Here is a 20,129-nt window from a genome sequence, read left to right as displayed (position 1 = left end):
AATGTAAGGAGCCACAGCACTGACCCACACCATCAGCAATGGCCAATTGCATACCTGCCACCCAACAGAGGGCTACAATTTTTGGTATCAAAAGAGAAAAAAAAATTGAGGGAGGATTCTGACCTGCACTAAATTATTAAAACATTTGGGAGAAATTATGACATAATTAGCACAATGCTTTTTTTTTTTAAGGGCAAGGTGAGGGGAGAAGAATCATCCGTCTTTAAAGAGGAAGGTTGGCATGTATGTAATTGAATGACAGAACACTAAGAGCGTCGTTTGTCATGGGGTCTTCCTCTGACACGAGAAGCAGTCCTCAAACAAAACTGGTCTGAGCTCTGCTCCAATAGAATACATTTTCCAATCACAGAAATCTCAAATGTAAGATAGTCACCGAGTAAACCAGAGTTGTTACTTAAGGTAGAAAGAAAAGTCTGAGATTTGCACTGAAATGGAAAGTTTTCTTTACTTACTGGAAGACCAAGGGGTCCTCTGTCACCCTTTTGACCTGGTTCACCCTTCAATCCTTTAACACCATTTAACCCTGGTTCACCCTAAATGCAAAAGCAAATGCCAATTTTGGTTGCTATCACGGGTGTTTCAACTGCTGAGAGAAGAGAGCCAGTCTCCGAAATGGTTGCAGATTCCAGTTCTAGGTAACAGCAGAGTCAAGCTAGACTTGTCTTGCATCCGTCCAAAATTCATTTCAGACATTTTAAAAAATTAATAAACTGAAATTGACAAATAACATTCTAGGAAGCAAAACTCCTGAGCAGGCGTACTCCTTCTGACTGAAACGCGTACGCCTGAGTTCCAGTTTTCAGTTCTACGTCAGAGAACCTAGTGTTATGCTACCTTGTTCTCACCAAGCAAATCAAAGACAGAGTGGAGGATGCCGAAGGAAGCTCAGTAGGAAAAAGCCACTCTGCTGGAATGAAAAACTGGAATATGCAGGACAGTGTTATATACAGATATTTTAAGCCTTTAAGCATTTTGCCCTGGGGAATGAGCTAAAAATGTAGCAGCTGATGTTTGAAGTAGTGCCATTTAGTGAGTCCTCATTCACTGACATTGCCAAGTCAGATCCCTACATGGATTAATTCACAGAATAGACAACTGATAGCCAATCCCAGAAGAGAATATGAAGACCACAGTGCTTACATGTAGTTTTATTGTTTGCCTATCCAATGTTAAAGTTAAAGAAGGATGGATTTTAACCTCAGGTGACATTACAAAAGTCATGGCGAGTGACAGTTTCTCCTGACTCTGATATTTAAAAACCTAAAAATACAGTATAACTATTTTCTATCAGCAGCACCATTTTAGAAATAAGAGTTCTGACCTGCTAACTTGTCAACTTTTAAGTAAAGGCATTAATTTCATCACAAAAATCTGGAAAGATTTGTGAAAGGAAGATGCAGTCTCCAGTGCCCTATAGAGTCTTACTGGGTAGGAGCGGGAGTGGGGAGAGAACATGCTTACATGGCAGGAGGAATTACTAACTTGGGTAGTATTTTCTCCATTTGTCTAATTGATGAAAGTCAGTGTGATGTTTGTTAAACATTGAGTCCAAGGCCCCACTTAGCGTTTAAACTTCCAAAGAGGTCACAAAGTAATGAACACATTGACATGACCTATTGGATTCTGGGGATTCGGAAGGTAGGATGTTTGAACTATAGGAAGTTCAAATGTGCTGTGGTGGGTAAAGTGTGATCCTGCAACTGTCCCAGAGCCAAAGTCAATGTGAGGTTAAGGCCAAGGCTCTAGGAGTCAGATTTAGTTAACTGGTCTCAACTTGAGGTTGATGGCTTTGCATGTATGTGGACTTTTAGCTAGAGGTCTTGGGATGATGACTAGGCAGAGCTGCCTTGGTAGGCCACAAAATTCTGTGGTGAGGAATCAGACATTGACATGAGTGGGCATTAACCAAAAAAGTGAATTTATACACAATCAAATGTAGAGACAGAAAGACAAAATTCCAACTCTGGACTTAAGTTCTAGTTCCAGATCAGTCATTTAATTAGCAGTGTAACTCAGGGCAAACAATGTAAATTTCATGGGCCCATAGTTTATCATCTGTAAAATCAAGGAATAAGCACAGGTAATCTACAAGGTCTTTTCAACTTTATAATTTTGTGAAATTTATGATTTAAATGGTGCCTTGAAATCCAACGAGAAGCCCAGAGTAACTACTGATTTAGTCCAGAGTGGGAAAAGAGACCCAGAGATGTTTAGATAACTACCAAGATCTCAAAGATGATAGATGGGCTCTCTCTTCTGACCCCCAGAAAACAATGTCCTTACTCCAAACTATAACCCATACTTCTGAGACACTGTCATTCACTGGTCTTACCAGAAGATAGGGTGGTCTAGAAGAATAAAGAGGCATGAACTCTTTCCATTCTTGAGTGAGTCACCTGTCTGACCCCAAAAATGAAACTTAGGTTTCATTTCAGACCAATACTTCTACACTCCTAAAGTTTGGTGGGCCAGGAGGAGCCCCTAGAGGAGAGGGTGGACTGCCTCTAAGCTTTCTGATTTCTAGCTCTTGCATTTATGTGTTCCCCTACCCCTCACCATTTAAATGCCTCCTCACTACTGAGGAGCTTTCAAGAGTGCTTAAACCTTCTCTCATGCTTTCTCCCCACTAAATGCTTAAATTTAGAACAAAGCATCAAATCGGAAGACACTAACAACTGACATTTACTGGGTATTCATCGACAATTGCATCAGATATTTTGCTAAGTCTCTTACAAATATGCCTCATTAAATTATCACAACACTAAGAGGAAAATTGCCTAGTTCAGTGAGTGAAGAGAGGATAAGTAGTCTGCCTAAGGTGACACAGACGGTCAGTGGCAAAGCTGAAATTAGAACATAGGTACTAACTACATAGGCTCCCTGAAGGAAGGAACCTTTCTTTCAGGGCTCTTATTAATCCTCCAAAATGTCCTCTTGGTCTACACAAAAGCAACGAACAGGTGCAAACCATCTTTCCAACATAAACTGCACTAATTCTGACAAGGAGGGGTATTCTCTATTGTTCTCTTGTTAATCCAGAGTATAGAGTACATGGTAAGTGATGTAATCTTCTCTTGACTAGAGCACACCTGATACACCCCACCCCATTCTAAACCAGTGATCTCTGGGGGAGTACAAAATTAAGATGTTGGGTAGTCAAAGCATTTAGCTACAGTGCTGTTATATGACAAACAAGGAGTATCAGTAACATCTGAATCTGCAACTAATGAGACATCATAAGAAAGAGCATCTGGACTAGTCTGAGAATCTCATCAGGTCCATTTCTAAAGGGTTGATTTTGAGTATATTATGATTAGTAACTTAAGAAACCTATATAGTATAATGGAAAAAGGCAAAATGAGGAATAATTCATCTGCAGGTGATATCACTTAAATTTGTTTTAAGTCATTCTGCGTTGTGAGATTTAAACATCTGGATACTTAAAGGCTTAAAGATTATCAACATTACTTGACAGATAAATAAGACAGGACAGACATGCTTCCGTCATGCTTCTCCATGATTAACAAGGAAACAGAAATCAAATAATCAAGGGATTTTTTGGATTACCTTTGGTCCAGGAAGTCCATGGGGTCCCTGAAAAAGAAAAACACAGATTTTAATTAAGAATTGATTCACTATTTCCTAGCAGAAGTGATTATTGTATAGAGTAACCAAAGAGATGTAAAACAAGAATCCTCCTGTTTGAGCTATAGCTAGAGGCAGGACAGTGGATGCTAATACATAGTGAAAGTTCCTTCTAGCTCTTGAATTGTTCTGTAATTGGAAATTCATTAACAGCAATTCTTTCTGCTAAATACCCGTGGGAGGGAGGGAGGAATCTGCTAGGGTTAGATGGAAGAAAAAAAATTTTAAATGTATTGTGAACCTACACTATACCTAGTTCTCAAATCCACATTTTAATAAAATCTAGGTGGAAAAATGTGAAACACGTTATAAGTTTATATGGAATAGAGGTGGGTTTTAAAATACAGAAATTTGCCAAAGAAAAGTTCCAGATTTTAAGTACCAGTGAATAGAAGACCTTTGAATTATTGAGTCCTCTAGACCCAAGAGGAATCTAAAAGAAGAAGGAATGAGGAGATGACAGTCAAGTTTGGAACCCTGTTATAATTTAATTAAAATTAATTTAAGACTAAGCAAAGGATTCTAATACAGATGCACTAAGAATTATTAGTTAGAATGCATTTGTTCTTACAAAGATGAATTCTTCAAGGCTCTCGTAACTGTTGTTTACCAATAGAAAGAAGTTATACTGCATACATGAATCAGGGCTTTCCCCCTGTATTTTGTGGAAAATCTAACTATAGAGACTAATTTCTAACCTAAATTACCTAAACTGTACTGTGGATTGCTTTACACTTCTCAAGTGATTTAAATGAACTCTTTGGAGAGAGGAGTATTTAAATACCCAACAGCAAAATCATACAACAGTGTGAAAAAGATTTTTATCATGCAATATACAGATATTTGTTACATATGTCTACTTAGAAAAATATTTTCCTTTTAGGTTAGTGATGGATAAGCATTTTCAGGAAATGGCTGCTACTTTATCAAGTAGTCTTATTTTAGTAATGGTATAAAATCCCTTTAAGCTAATTAAGTTTATATGAACAGAAAATAGCATTTTAAAATTTAATTTTCTAACTTAAAATGGAGGGAGTATTTACAAAGCCCAAAGTGTGCCATTTGCTTAATTCTTAAAGAACTGTTTAGTTTTAAGAAAATAAGGTTAATTATAACTATTTTGCGGTATGAAATGGAAATGGCAGTTGGTAAGAAATAGATGATTGGGTCTATGGCTACGCTTTGTGGCTTAGATCATTTCAGTGACATTCTTTCTTAGAGCACAATAGGAGGGAAGAGTGACCCATGGTTTATTTAATCTGTATGATTGAAGACATGGGGTTTATTGAGAAACCGTAGAGATGAATGTGACCTTAGAGCCTGCCTAACTTGTTGGAGTCCTGCCACCGTCAAAGGCATTTGAAGCATGCTACATTCTACGTTCTAGCCTTAACACTAGTGCCGTTAAGTGGACATTTTAAGAATTACACTGGTTTAATGGCTGCCTTCAGCACCAGACGTGAGTTCGATGAGGGCATGGCCATTGACTTCATTGGTCATTGAGGGATAGCTGTGGTGAACACTGGATCCACCAGAGCACCATAAAGATGAAAAGAGAAACAAGCAACAATACATGTCATCTGTGGAAGTGGGCTTCAATTTTTACCTTATTATTTTATAAATGTTCCTATTAAACATCTCATTAAAGGATTTCAACCAAGGTTGGTTAGACACATTCATGAATGGCTACAATTATTAAACTTGTTATACTACTAATGGCCTAAACACTGGCTGGTTAAGATGATTTTTTGATGTTCATACTGCAGGTTGGAGTAAAGCTTGTTAAATCTATCTTCAAGTTTCCTGTCACAAAGCTACTCTATCTCTTCTCAAGAGATGTGTTTGGGATAGTGAAAGACAACACTATAAAGTCAGTAACTCTCAATGCACGTTATATTTTCTGTCCATTCCACAGAGAGTAGCACAAAATACAAACTGGCTATTTTGAGGGATGTGTTCATGTTTTTTTTCTAGTAGCATGCTTGTAAATAAAATAAATAAATACATTTTGAAGAGAAAAAAGGCTTACCATGGGGCCTGGTGGGCCATGGGGGCCTGGGGGGCCTGGTGGACCTATGATCTGTATGTCCAAAACATAAACATGGATTTGGTTACTTCATTTAGATAAGGCAGTTTGGCTTGAATCTTAGGCTGGGGTTCTGCTAAGGCCATTAGTAGTTGCTGTGGAACAATACTAGAAGAAGTGATGCAATTGAGTCTTTATGTTTAGAAATTCATTAATGAGAATTTAAAAAAAAACACTAAAAAATACAGTTGTTTTACAAAAGCCGGGATAAATTTAAAGTACATTAAATGAAAAGACAACAACTGCTTACCAAGAAATGCTATAACACCACTACCACTATTAAACTCTCAAATTATTTCACCGAATAGCAACAGAGCTCTGGAGGAAACAAAAAAGTATGTTCTGTATTCACAAATCTCTACCCAAAAGCTTGATGGGAAAACCATTAATTTTCCCCTTAGGATTAGAGGGTCCCCTAAAAAATCTGCCTTTATCTCAAATCTCTGAGATACTTTATCTCTCATTATACAAGGCCGACAGATACACTCTCTACAGTTTGACAAACTAAGAGGTTCACGGTCTTTTTACTGTTAATAAGCCATCTGGCACAGGTCGAACTGGGCAAATAATAGGCCTGTTTCAGAAGTTCAACTGCCAAGGACTTACAGAAGGACCCTGAGGACCTGGCAATCCGGAGTCTCCTTTTTCTCCTTTCATTCCATTGGCACCCTACAAAAAACCAGTGAGAGTTGAGCCAGTAAACTTTTCCCAAAGTGTAAGAAACATCTGAATTTTCTCCCCAGACCCACCATTCTTTTGCAATTTTTATAATATTATACACATCACATATAAAAGAAGGATTTATCCCTCTGCATTTTAGTCTCAAACAGCAAGCCTCTCCAAATCTCTAGGATTGTGGGTGATATGTGAAATAAAATATAAAGTAAATAAAAACTAGGTTAGGCTTGATAGGTTAAACTTATACATTGTTAAATATACCAGATTATAAATGTCATATTTTTTATGGTGGTGCTCACTTTAAATAGCAAGTTTTTAAACTTGGTTTTCATTGACATTTATTTATATACTTCCTTGTTTTAAAATAGATCTAGGGCAGTGCAATTTTCTACATTTTTTTCTATTTTGCCTTCCAAATTCTTAGTAAAAATTATAGGGTAAAACCATAAAAACACCATTCCACACACACAAAGAGAGCACTTTCAAGAGTAACTTCTTTCTAAATTGTCTTATGTTTTTTAGCTTGTTAATTTTAATTATTACAGTTTATTTTAAAATGACCAGTTACCATCATTTTACACATACCAAATTCAAGTGATCAACTATTATTTTACTATCTTTTGATGAAAATAATTCAGGAAAACATGACAGTTTATTTTATAATTCATTTGGTTAGATGCTTTAAAACTTGTTTTAGTGGCCCAGTTGGAGAATAAACCAACAATACCTCAAATATATAAAAGTAAAAATATTACTTTTTTATATAATATTAACCACTAGATGAGAGTGCAGCTAATTATATAACTCCTTTCTGATTAATTTATCTTGATATGAACACACCCTAAAAGGTATAAACATACCGGTAATCCAGGAAGTCCGATTCCTCCTTTTTCACCTGGCATACCTGGGTCCCCCATGTCTCCCTTTGAGCCTTTAAGTCCCTACAAATGATATGGTTGCATGTAAGAATCATATTAACCCTTGATAGTAACATTCTAGGGCAAACAGAATTCCAGATCAGTTTTGTGTGCGGGTGGTCCTATCCGGAGAGGATTCTGATTTTCACTGTTAGGTAGAGTTATTTCTTAAAGCAACCTTCTACACTGAGTCAATACTATTTCCTCATGTAATGAAAGGGGTTAAATTCTACTACTTAGCTCATTTAATCACAAACTTAGGTGTTTACATAATTTCTCCTGATTCTATATTTTTTTCCTGGCAGCTAAGTTGATACCACTGGTCCTGAAAACAATTTAAGGGATTGAATTCTCAGCAGTACAATATACATTTTGAACCAGGACTAATGTTATAATAACAAGAGGTTCAGATAAATTTCTCCTATCTCTACCCATGATACTCCCCTCCCCCTCTTAAAAGCATGTGGAAGCTCTGGTCACCATCAGTTTCAAGGGTTCGATAGAGAGAAAGGTAAATAATGTAGGCACCAATCATTAGGTGCCTAGTCATTAGGCACCAGTGCTCAACTAAGCTTAGAATCACTTTAATTGTTCCACAGTGTTCTTATTTTATTCTCAAACACCCCATGAGGTGATCGATGATGTTATTTTTATTCTTTTACAGTGAGGAAGTAAATAAATGTATTTTTTTAGTGCTAGCAAATCTCAATTTTGTAATAATACTGAAGTTAATTTATATTGTTTTTATATATATTTATATTGTTTATATATATATTTATATATAATTTATATATAAATATATATATTATATATAATTATATATTTATATATAAATATATATAATATATATTTATATTTATATATAATTTATATTGTTAAGCATTTTTATGCAAGGAGCTTCACTACCGTACGACCACATGGCCCATTCTTGAGCAGGGATGATCATAGTTCTGATAGTCAGGGGCCCCTGGCTGCCCAAACCTGTTCAACTTTTCCATACTACAAACTACTTAGGGACAGGAACATGTCTTTTCTTGACTTATACCTACAGCACTTAGTTCAGAATCACTTGCTAGGTGGGTGGGTAGGCGCCCGAATGGGTAGATGGATCTTACTGGTTAATCAGCACCTGGCTGGTTTTAGGAATCTAGTGATGGAGAGTAGCAGGGCAGCCAATCTCTGCTATTGGACTTAAAAGCCTATAGAAAAAAAAAACAACCCAACTATTGTATATGTAGGGACCATGTAATATGTTATTCTGCATGTTAAATTAATTATTTTTAATAACTAACATTGGGAAAGGTAATACAACTAGATTTTTTAAAAAGATTTATTTATTTATTTTGAGAGAGAGACAGAGAGAGTGTATGAATGGGAGGGGTATGGCAGGGGGCGGGGTGGGGCAGAGAAAATCCCAAGCAGACTCCCAGCTGAGTGCAGAACTCAGTGCAAGGCTCTATCTTAGGACCCTAAAAATCATGACTTGAGCTGAAAACAAGAGCAAGATGTTTAACCAACTGTGCCCCCCAGGTACCCCAGGACAACCAGATTTTTAAATTCTAATATGATTTCTGATTAATAATAGCAAATCATCTAAAGCCTCTTACTTTTTAAATTATCACATTTATTTAATGTGACATTAGAGGATTTGCAACATACCACTCTGATATTAAAATAACTTTTCTCTTAAACTTAATTTCTTATCTAATACTATTTCCCAAGGAGCATATTTTGCCAACTGTATCAAGAATCTTTTTGATTTCTTATGATCTTCTTGATGTCAGCCATTTCTCGTGTAAATAATGGAAGCCCAGAAAACATCAAATGTCTTGAAGCTAACCATTGTGATTTGACTCTGAATTCCCCATAATGTTCACATTATCCTCGTCAGATTCTTTTTGGTCAGAGGTAAACCACAGTTTCTAGGCCAAATTCAGCCCAGGGATTATTTTTGCACAGACTGAATCTTTGAAAAAAATTTAAGGTGTGTTCGGGTAAAAAACAAACGTGACAAAGACTCTGTGTGACCTGCAAAGCCTGAAACACTTACTATCTGTCCTTTACAGAAAAAGTTTGCCAACCTCTGTGTTGAGGGAAACCCTTGGAGATACTGCCGTTTTCTGTGAAGGTACAAACGCCCCACCTGTTTCTGTTTTTTTCTAACGATCTTGAAATTTAGGCGTAACCTTTATTTGGGAAAAAAATCTTGTCAAAATAACACATATAAGCAATATCTAATTTTGTGGAAACTTTGACCGACTGATTTTAATCTTGAATGATTTGTATTTATTGACAAAATTAGCCTACTCTTACTAAATTAGTAATGATCTTATAAGTCTAATAAAAATTTACTGAAGTGTCACTGGTAGATTGATAAGGAGTATTAAGACAAAACTAAAATGTCATACCACTTACATGTTTCTGCAAAGAAAACTAATGTCTAATTTAAAAGCAATTGCTTTTTAAAGTTAATATAATCTCTACAACAGATGGTAAAAAAATAGAGAGGATATCCTATATCAACACTCATGTCTTTTTGGCTCCAATCTATAATAAAACTGGTGATCAATTATGATGTTTGAATGACAGTATATATCTTTGAAAATTACCTGCTCTCCATCAACTCCTGGGATTCCTGGAGATCCTGGCTCTCCCTGTTAAGAGAAAAAGTGATGGCTTGATTCCATTTATCATTGGTAAATAGAAGTCATGTTAGCTGGTGACAGTACAATCTGACTTTCAGCGTATGAATCGTAACCCAAGAACAGTTTGTTATATCATACACATATCAAAACTAAGTGAAGTAACATTTTCTTGAAGATTATATGTAACAATAGTCATGTAGCTCAGATCCAATTTTTTATTTTTTGCCCCAAGTGAGATGTAGGCTAAAGGAAAAAATGGTGAAAGAAAACTGATAGAGATCATTTAGTGGTTGACCATATTCTATAACAAAAACCTATATGCTTAGTTAATTTTTTCCTCCCTAAAAAATCTGTATGATTTCTCTTCATTTTCCAACTTCAGAAAAAAGCAAAAACATGACAGCTGACTTAAGAACAGAATACAAAGCCATAAGTTTATAATATTTTAGCAGATAACATTTGAACAACGGATACAGGTTCATGATTATGTATGTGGTATTTCCAGACAGAATCAATCAGATAACATCTCAATGCACATAAAATTACTTTTGGATTGATTCAATTACCTGTACTATGCTAGGAATAAATTAAAGTTTTCTATTCATATGATTTCTTAGAAACCTTGACAAACCCAAAAATCTATTTATTTTTTCTTAACTGAAGATGTCCCATTTAAAACAAATGTAAACAATATGCTAGATATTTATTCCAACAACAAATCTCCAGTCATTTTTCACTTGGAAATGTACTGAACAAATTTTTTGAACACTTTAGATCAACGCATCACTTCTGTAAATCCCACTATATTGAAATTGTTAGACAGTCTTTCCCCGGTAAAAACGTTAAGAGCTATCAGCCATAGAATGAAATTTGAGCTTTCCAAACATTTAATGAAAGCCTGACAAACAAATGTGGAAAAAAAAAAAAAAAAAAAGGAAAAGCCTTTCCTTACTCCTGACTTCCCGTTCTTTGTGGGAGCAGCAAATTTATTTTGCCACAAACAAGTCTGCTGAGGTTGGATGCACCTGGCCAAGACCTAGTTTCAGGCTGAATACTTGTCAGCACTCTGGGTCCAGTAATGATTGTTTTGTTATGCTTTTACCTTCAAAATGTGACTCGTGAGTGTTTAAAAGAAAACATAACTCATGACTTATGAATTTATCTTTCACTCATCAAATGTAGTTGGTAAAGAGTTACTTGATGTGTAAGAAGTCAACCGATCCTGGTTTGATAAGGGAAAGAGAAACACTAACTGAACAGGTTTCCGTTCAGTCTGAGGTTGTGAGTCCCCAGGGCAAATGGGTTCTGTATTTGACTCAGGCTGCATTTGCTGACTCTTGGTCATAGGCATATCTCATCTCAGATATCCCAACCTTCTCAAGGAAAGATCACGGAAAGCTTGAACGACTGTATCCGTTAGTCCAAGAGCTCAGTTATGAGATCACTGTGTTTTGTGTGGGGTGGGGCAAGGTAATAGCATAGTAGGAAGTTGGCAGGACTGAGAGGTAAGGGAGGCTCACTACTCCTCTCCCACTGCCCACTTGTCATGACATTCATTTGGCCAGCTTCTTTCTATCCCAGTTTCAGCTCAAAGTCATTCTTGATTCCTAAGACTGAGAGTAACCTTCCTATATGCGCATCCATAATGTGTACTCTTCATCAAAGTACTTACTCTATTGATTAATAATTGTGCCTTTACTTGCCTATCTCCTGTTCTAAACTGTAAGCTCCTTATTGAAACCCTTACCATATCCAAGTATCTCTGTTAGATATTAGTCCTTATCATAGAGTAGAGGCTCAAAAATTACTTACTGAATGACAATTAAAATGAATAGTAATTGGATTATAAAACAAGGAGGGAGGTACAGGTTTTACCACTCCATATATCCTTCATGGCTGGGTGGTTCTTTTTGTATCTTTAGAACAAGGGATGGATTCCCTTTGGATTTCTGTAGATCCTTTGGGCTTTAAAGAAGGGTAAAGTCCTAGAAGCTTTTAGGGTGTGTTTAGCACTGGGGCAATTTGGGTTCTGGAGACTTAGTTAAGTGAGGAGAAGGACAAAGATCCTTAGATCCTAGTTGACTCTACACAGAGGAAAAAACGATCTGCAGATTTCCTTTGTGGCTGTCTAATCCAGCTCACCAAAATATTAGAGTAGGAAATCCAGGCTGACTTGCTCACCAGGAACAAACAACTGGAGCATTTTTGTGTTACATTTCTTAGGGACCAGAATGTGATAGAGAAATAGAAAGTTTAAAAATCCCAAATCTTACATTAATGTTTTACACAAGATCTGTTTGAAATTAGGCTCTGTGTTCTAAATGTATCTTATATGGGTAAGGACCTCAGCACTATTTTACTTTATACTCCTTTTTATAATAGAAAAATATTTTTCTATGTGCTAGCTTTTTGTTTCTAAGCATCTTAAAAGAAAAGGATACAAAAGCTGATGTGTGTGTCTGTGTAGGTATATGTGTGTATGTGTATGATAGACTTAGCAAATAAACTGCTTTAAAAGGTACCAACAAAAGATGGATTTCAAAACTACTTGAATCTCCTACAGAACTCCAATGATGAAAGTCATATTTCAACAAACATAGCTCAGTTTTGAAAAGCTAGAGACACTGGTCATGTGTTAATTGCTCAAATGTGGCTAGACAAATCTAAGTTTAAGTTTGGAGGGATAAAGCGAACACCACTAATAAATTTGAGATATAATCAAGAAATTCTAGGCTCCTGCTATTCATAAGTGGTATGTTTCATTAGTTAAGATTTAAATGGCAGGGGCGCCTGGGTGGCTGAGTGGGTTGAGCCGCTGCCTTCGGCTCAGGTCATGATCTCAGAGTCCTGGGATCGAGCCCCGCATCGGGCTCTCTGCTCAGCGGGGAGCCTGCTTCCTCCTCTCTCTCTGCCTGCCTCTCTGCCTGCTTGTGATCTCTGTCTGTCAAATAAATAAAATAAAATCTTAAAAAAAAAAAAAAAAGATTTAAATGGCAGAATGTTTGAATAAGTATAATAGGATTCCTTATAAGAAATGACTCAAAAATGATTCCTCAAATTGTCATCTGTGAATACATCTCGCTCAATCTTCTCTTGTTCTTATTATTACAAATGAATTGAAGAGAAAAATCTTTTTTGGTGTTAAGAGTAAATTTTCCTTAGTGGTTCTTTTACTTTTATAATTTCTGTAAAACTTGTTTTTCCCTTGTTTAATATTGCTTTTCTTAGTATCTTCCCTCTAAATTTAATGCTATTCTTATTTCTCTCTCTTCTTTACTAATTGTCCTTTCTTTTTTTTTCCCCCAATCCTGCTTTCTTAAGCCCAGACCTCAAAGTTTATTCTTAGCTCTCTTAAGCAATATTGCTGATCTCAGATCCTTCAGCATTTTGGAAGAATGATTTTTCAAAGATACATAAACTTAAGGTGGGATTCTCTATATCATACATGGTAAATGGAAACAAGTAAAATAAAGAATAACCTTTGGCCCTTGTAGTCCTTGAGGTCCAGGTGGTCCAGGGGGGCCCTAAACCAAGAAAAGACAAAGTTTTAAAAAGTAGCAAGTATATGTATTACTATTTATGCTTTAAATAATAAGTACACTATATACTTCTTTTATTTCTGTCATAATCAAACATCTCTCAATCTTAATTTGCAATGAGGGCAAATTTCACCAGCTATGGAATTATAAAAATGATTTACTTATATGCAAAAATATCAATACATTTAGGTAAAATAACACTGAAGATGCTTTTGAGTTTACTTTCTAAGATAATGCAAAATTGCTGCTGTGTCCCACATTTATCTCCTTGGGTTGAGAAAGCTTACTGATATTACCTGTGTTTCCAGACCCCTGGCCTCCCACACATACACAAGGGACTTGATTCCCCAAACACTGAGGAACAAAGCTATATTATTATAAGGCCAAAGACTTTTAGAAAAGTAACAATAACTTCTCTTTTTTTGGTCTTTTTCACTACACAAACAAATGACTTAGTTGGGCAAATGTCATAAAAGGTTATTAATATAAGGAAGCATAAAACTCAATATCAGACAAAAACAAGTGCTACATTAATTCCATTACGGCCAGCATGCATCAACACCAAATATGAAGTCACAGACCACAGAAATCATGCAATAGGAGTTACCGTGACAGTTAAGGTGGTAATCCTCTGTTGGGAAAATGCATTGACAAAGACAGAGTTACCTATTTTGTGTGCTAAAGTACAATAATACATTTACGAAAAATTCAGTTGTCTGAATACGTTCTGGCAAGCCTGATGTCCTATAAGAGACTGACAAGATACTGAAAACATATTATCCTATCTTTAAATGAATATAGGATAGAAATAAAGATTTTTCAGGGAGCAGGGGTCAGATTGCCATTCATCACCTGATAAAGATTGTTTTTAAACGATTTTTAGATTTTTCTTTAAAAAAAAATCTATGTGTTAAGAAAAAAGAAAATGTCAAAATTTTAATTCATTTGATTAAAAAAATTATGTAGTAAAATGATGTTCTGGAGAGCTTTGTTGGCATGACTGTGAACTGAGAAACTGCTATTTGCAAGAGTTCCATTCTAGAGCACTTCAGTTAAAGAAAAGGGAAATATCCAATTGTAGGTGTAAGTAATATTTTTTCTTTTTTAGATTTTAGCTTATTTATTGCATTTCAATTAGCTTTTTTGGGTGCCATGGCTAAAGACAGAAGGTGACATGGAATTCATCCAATTTCTTAGTGTAAAGTACTACAGCACCACAACAAAATGTATTCTGTTGAAGGATGATTTTCCATATTTCATTTTGAATCCATGAATCATTTCTGCATTAATGTTTTCTAGTCTAAGTCTCATGCTGAAAGTTCTTTTTGTGTTGTGTGTATGTGAGTGAGAGAGATAAAGAGATAGTGTGTGTGACCAGAGGGGTGCGGGGTGAGGAAGGGCAGAGGGAGAGGGAGAGAGAGAATCTCAAGCAGGCTCCAGAGCCAGCAAGGAGCCCCGAGTGGGCCTCCATCTTACGATCCTGAGATCATGACCTGAGCTGAAATCAAAAGTTGGTCTTTCAACCAACTGAACCACCCAGGCACCACGCATGCTAAAAGTTCTGTAAGGTTTGTAACCACCTAATGTAGTCATAGAGGGAGCACACTTTCCTTCAGCGACTCTGGTCACAGAAAAATGTTATCCAGTCACATGTAAGCTTGTGAATATCAGTTTAACACCATCTGTTTATTTGCCACTCTTCCATTCCAATTTCTGATTCAGGTTGCTGCTGTTGCTTATTATTATTGTCGCAAAAAATAATCTTAATATTACCGATCTTGCTTCACACACTTGGGTCTCTAGTGACATGACATCATCATTTCTTAGAAAACAATATATTTACGCATGTGTAGAAATTATTAAAGTCTGTATTCTATGATAACATCAGTTGTGGTCATACAGCTTCATGGATAACACAGTAGGGAAAAAACCACCACCAGTGCTTCTAAGACAAAAGGCAAAGTGGTCACAAACTGGAGGCAAGTTTAAAAAAAATATACCAAGGCTCAGATTTTTATTCTATGGACTCCGGGAAACAAACTGAGGGTTTCAGAGGGGAGGGGGTTGGCGGGATGGGTGAGCCTGGTGACCGATATTAAGGAGGGCACGGATTGCATGGAGCACTGCGTGTTATATGCAAACAATGAATCATGGAACATGACATCAAAAATTAATGAAGTACTGTATGGTGACTAACATAATAAAAAAAAAACTATCGTATTTGTGTAACACAAGGCACCACTTACTTTATTCTTAAGGGATTCACCTAGAGCTTGAGTCAGATTTACAGTCATGAGAAAGCTACTTCTTTGCTCCTATAAGTAGGTGAGTCATTTCTAAAAAAGGCTATTAGAATATTATAGAGTAGAAATAATTTCTTTATCACTGTCTTCCAATTATATATTATATTTTTAACTACAGAGCAGAATCATGAAACCTTAGAAAGGGAAGAGAATTTACAATTTGAACTCTCTGAGGTTTTCTAAATGTAGGATATTTGAATTCATTTTCCACCTGGACACAAAACTAGTTTTGTCTTTTTTTAAGGATAACAACGTGTTTTATCATGAGTTGCCTAATAAGGGCATATTATTAGTGGTAACTGAACTACCTAACAGATGGAGTTTATGTCATCTTGTTAAATAACTGTATTTTGTGAGACCTAACAGTTACATAGGGTGGCTTTCATCCTGCTAATAATAAAAGAACAAATGACAAACTAAGCTTAACTTCTCAGCAACATAGTTTTTACCACCATCCTAAAGCACCCGTGTGCAGACACACGAGACATCCTGAAGATGTTGGCTCACTCTGGATTTCTTCTACCTGGTTCCTCTAAGTTAAACCTATGTGAACTCAGCAGCATTCTCTTGAACTCCACCAATGACTGGAAAACCATAATTTTGGTAGTGATGGAGAAAGACGCGTTGTTCTCTATGAGGCACGATGTGAAATGGGAAGCATGAACTGGAGGAACTATAAACAGGTTGAAGCCCCTCAGGCTGTTTTGTGATTTATTCCCTGAGATCCTTATGTGAATCTCTTTAGAATTAAAGGTTAATTTCTGTCATTTCTCATAATGATGCAAGGTGAAAATCGCCCGTATTTAAACTAAACAATACGTTTAAGTTATATGGTATTGAACGTTTTTAAAAACTTGAGTTAGGAAGTAGAGAGGTTTTACTGTTAATTTTAGAAACCTAAAAATCAAAATAAATGGCTTATGGCAGATGTTTATGTAAATAACAATTTTCAGTAGAGGCAATGGTAAAATTTTCTATTTCTATTGTGATGTTTTTAGAATTGTAATATACATCTATTTACTTATTTATTCTAGATTTTTGGGGGCAGATTTATTTTTAGAGGAGGCAATAATAAAATGAAATCTGTGGGGTGCCTGGGTGGCTCAGTTGGTTGAGCGGCTGACTCTTAATTTGGGCTCAGATCATGATCTCAGTGTTGTGAGACTGTGCCCTGAGTCTGGGCTCCACGCTCAGTGGGCAGTCTGCTTGAGATGCTCTTTCTCCCTCTCCTTCTGTCCCTCCCCCTGCTTGTGCACTCGCTCGCTCTCTCTCTCTCTCTGAAATAAATGAATAAAATCTTTAACAAAAGTGAAATCAGCAAAATGCTAAATATCCATCACTGGCTAAGAATAGAAGAGAAAAATGTCGACTACCTCTTCTCAGGCTAATGGCTTAACTAATTTTTTAAGGGCCCTTGTTCTAGTAGAGTACTATATTAGGAAAACAAATAATTTTTAAAAAATAACTATAAGCTATTTACAAGCATAACATATAGTTGCCCTAACATCCCTGTTGAAGCAATAAATCTTTAGGTTGAGATAAAAACATAAACTACTGGGGCACCTGGGTGGCTCAGTGGGTTAAAACCTCTGTCTTCAGCTCAGGTCATGATCCCAGGGTTCTGGGATCAAGCCCTGCATCGGGCTCTCTGCTTAGCGGGGAGCCTGCTTCCTCCTCTCTCTGTCTGTCTCTCTGCCTACTTGTGATCTCTGTCAAATAAATAAAATCTTAAAAAAAAAAAATAAACTACTTGACCGTGATGGATATTGACTGGTTTATTGTCATACAGAACTTGAGGTGGAACAAGAAACTGAGCACATACATCATTTCTTGTCAAGACCTAGGTGTCAGTTTTTTAAAAAGTACAGTACGTTTATATATATCAGCCAAGAGTGTTCAGGAGCTCCAAAAAAGTGACCCTAAGCTTAATATTATATTTTATGGACTCTTAGGAAAAAAACCTATTCTACAACATCTTTACTTTACAAATAAGATAAATGAAGTACAGATACACTCATTGATTTCCTGAAAATGAGTCAGCTAGTTAATAGCAAAGGAGAGATCAAAACAGATTTTAGTTTTAGGCTGAGAGTAGCTTGCTTCATGTCTGGCTCTGTTCATGAAAAGAATACTGCTAACGTTTGAAAGGATCGAAAGGAAGAATCATCTGGGTGGCAGCAGTGCAATGTTGGATGGGATTTAGATAGATGAGGGAAAGGGAAGAAGAATGGGATCAGGCAAAAAAAGGGTGATTTTTATTGATATGGTAAATATGACCACTCTTGGGGAAAATCTGTGCTGTGGAGAAATGGAAAATTCTATATAGGAAAGGCAGGATTAGAGAGCTTTGAAAGTCAGATGAAGGTCAGGCTAGATAGAGTAGGTAGGTAAGGGGGTCATTCGAGTTTCTGAACAGATTAGAGCCATCAAAAAAGTGACAGTTTAGGAAAATTAGTCTTAGAGTGATATGCAGGATGGGTTAGAAAGGGCACTAGGATTAGAAGAATTGGTTAAGGGCCTGTTGCAATGTTAGCCCTGAAACAATTAAGATATGGACCAAGCTGGGAATGCAGAGAATGAGGCAACCTTAGGAGGCACTTCGAGAAATGAAATGACCACATGTGGTGAGATGTAAAGGATGAAAGAGTAACAATAGTTGAAAATGACTCTAAAGTTTCTATCTCAAGACAGTCAAAGAATTACAGGATCACTAAAAGATAATGATTAGTTAAAAAAAGGAATCATTTGATTGGTGGGAAAAGTGACCAGTATAATTGTGTGTGTTGGTAGGAATTGATAGGGCAATGGTGAATAGCTAGTGGAAATATTCTTAGATAGCTGGAGGTACCCACAACACGGACCCAGAGGTGAAAGATTTGGAAGCCACAACACAGAAGAACACAGAGAGAGTGACTGAACCATGAAAAGATCAGAGACTTGAGGATACCAAAAATTAGGGGATGACAGAGAAACTGGAAATACTAACATAGAATGGATCTATCAAAGAAGAAAACTAGAAGAAATCAGAGTAGAGTATTAGAAAAACCAGAAAGAAAAAGTTTCAAAAACAAGGTAGTTTAGTAGAAATGTCACAGAAAATCAAGGGTGAGGAGAACAATAGGCTTGACCTAGAGGTCACTGATGGCCTTTTAAGAGAAGTTTTAACAAAATATTGATATAGGCTAAAATGGAGGAAGCCAAGCATAAAAAAAAAGACTCTGAGAAATAAACTGAGGGTTTTGGAGGGGAAGGGGTGAGGAGTTGGGTGAGCCTGGTGGTGGGTATTAGGGCACGTATTGCATGGAGCACTGGGTGTGGTGCATAAACAATGAATTCTGGAACAATTGAAAAAAAATTAACATTTTAAAGAAAGGGATGAAGAGAAAGCAAAGATGATGGAGACAAGCTACATGGTCTACAGACTTTTACTCTATAGGTATTTCTCTATGGTAGTACATTATATTATGAATGGTAGCAGTAATAAGAAATACCTAAAGAGGACTTAGTATGTGCCAGGCACTGCTTTAAGTGTATAATATGTATTTAGGTATTTATTTCTCATAACAACTCTTGAGATAGGTGCTACTATCTTCATTTTGCAGATGAGGACACTGAGGCAGAGAGAAGTTAAATAACTTGCCCTCACCCATGCACTGAGTAAGCAAGAGATTGGCACCCAGGCAGCTCTGACTCTAAAGCCACAGGGCTCTTAATTGCTCTGCTAGGCTTGCTATTGAAGCAAGGAGACAACGTGGCAAAATAAGCACAAGGTTTAAACCAGATAAAACTAAACACTAAAGCATATCCAAAGACAGAAGGGAAAGAAAAGGAATGATGGAAATACGCTAAGAAATATGCTAAGAACACACACTGGGGCATGGAGAAGGGGATGGGCTCAGGAAGAAGGTGTCCTTTGAGCAAGTGGAGCCCTCTGGGATCATGGAATGAGGGGCATGGGAGCTGATATTTACACATATTACACGGGTGTTCATTAGTGTCACTGTGTCAGGGTTGGCGACAGTCACTTACCTGCAAGGCTTCATGGAGGTTGCCATTGTAGTCTATGATCTCGGTGGCTCCCTGATCTCCCTTTTGACCAGGTGGACCCTGTGAAGAAAACCAACCATGGGAAAATCATGGAAGTTAAGCTAGCCTGTACAGGGAACTGTGGCAGAAACAAAAATAGCAACATGCAGCTCTCTCTGACCAGCCGTTCTGTTGTAGGACTCAATTGCACTTCAGAGTAATTATCCTCAAATTTCGTCCTTACTGCAAAGAATACAAACGCTTTTGAT

At 36.7% G+C, this 20,129-nt stretch overlaps 1 protein-coding gene across 6 annotated transcripts in view; it reads right to left on the bottom strand.

Annotated features, from left to right (window-relative positions):
- COL25A1 (collagen type XXV alpha 1 chain) overlaps positions 1–20,129 on the bottom strand; it is a 451,863-nt gene that overhangs the window by 21,897 nt on the left and 409,837 nt on the right. For 3 of the 6 annotated variants that reach the window (XM_032860080.1, XM_032860071.1, XM_032860089.1), the window contains exons 23-31: positions 19,864–19,941; positions 14,139–14,162; positions 13,472–13,516; positions 9,957–10,001; positions 7,291–7,371; positions 6,359–6,421; positions 5,696–5,746; positions 3,589–3,615; positions 474–554 (exon numbers count right to left, since the gene is read on the bottom strand). In XM_032860080.1, coding sequence (XP_032715971.1) covers positions 474–554; positions 3,589–3,615; positions 5,696–5,746; positions 6,359–6,421; positions 7,291–7,371; positions 9,957–10,001; positions 13,472–13,516; positions 14,139–14,162; positions 19,864–19,941 — 495 coding nt within the window. The remainder of the gene's footprint in view (positions 1–473; positions 555–3,588; positions 3,616–5,695; positions 5,747–6,358; positions 6,422–7,290; positions 7,372–9,956; positions 10,002–13,471; positions 13,517–14,138; positions 14,163–19,863; positions 19,942–20,129) is intronic. The other 3 variants (XM_032860099.1, XM_032860107.1, XM_032860117.1) reach the window with 1 other exon arrangement.

This window comes from Lontra canadensis, unplaced genomic scaffold (assembly GCF_010015895.1).
Source record: "Lontra canadensis isolate GAN:19392208 unplaced genomic scaffold, GSC_riverotter_1.0 scaffold1, whole genome shotgun sequence".
NCBI classification, from domain to species: domain Eukaryota; kingdom Metazoa; phylum Chordata; class Mammalia; order Carnivora; family Mustelidae; genus Lontra; species Lontra canadensis.
Note: the sequence above shows the minus strand (reverse complement) of the source record. Positions and strands in the feature narration are given on the sequence as shown.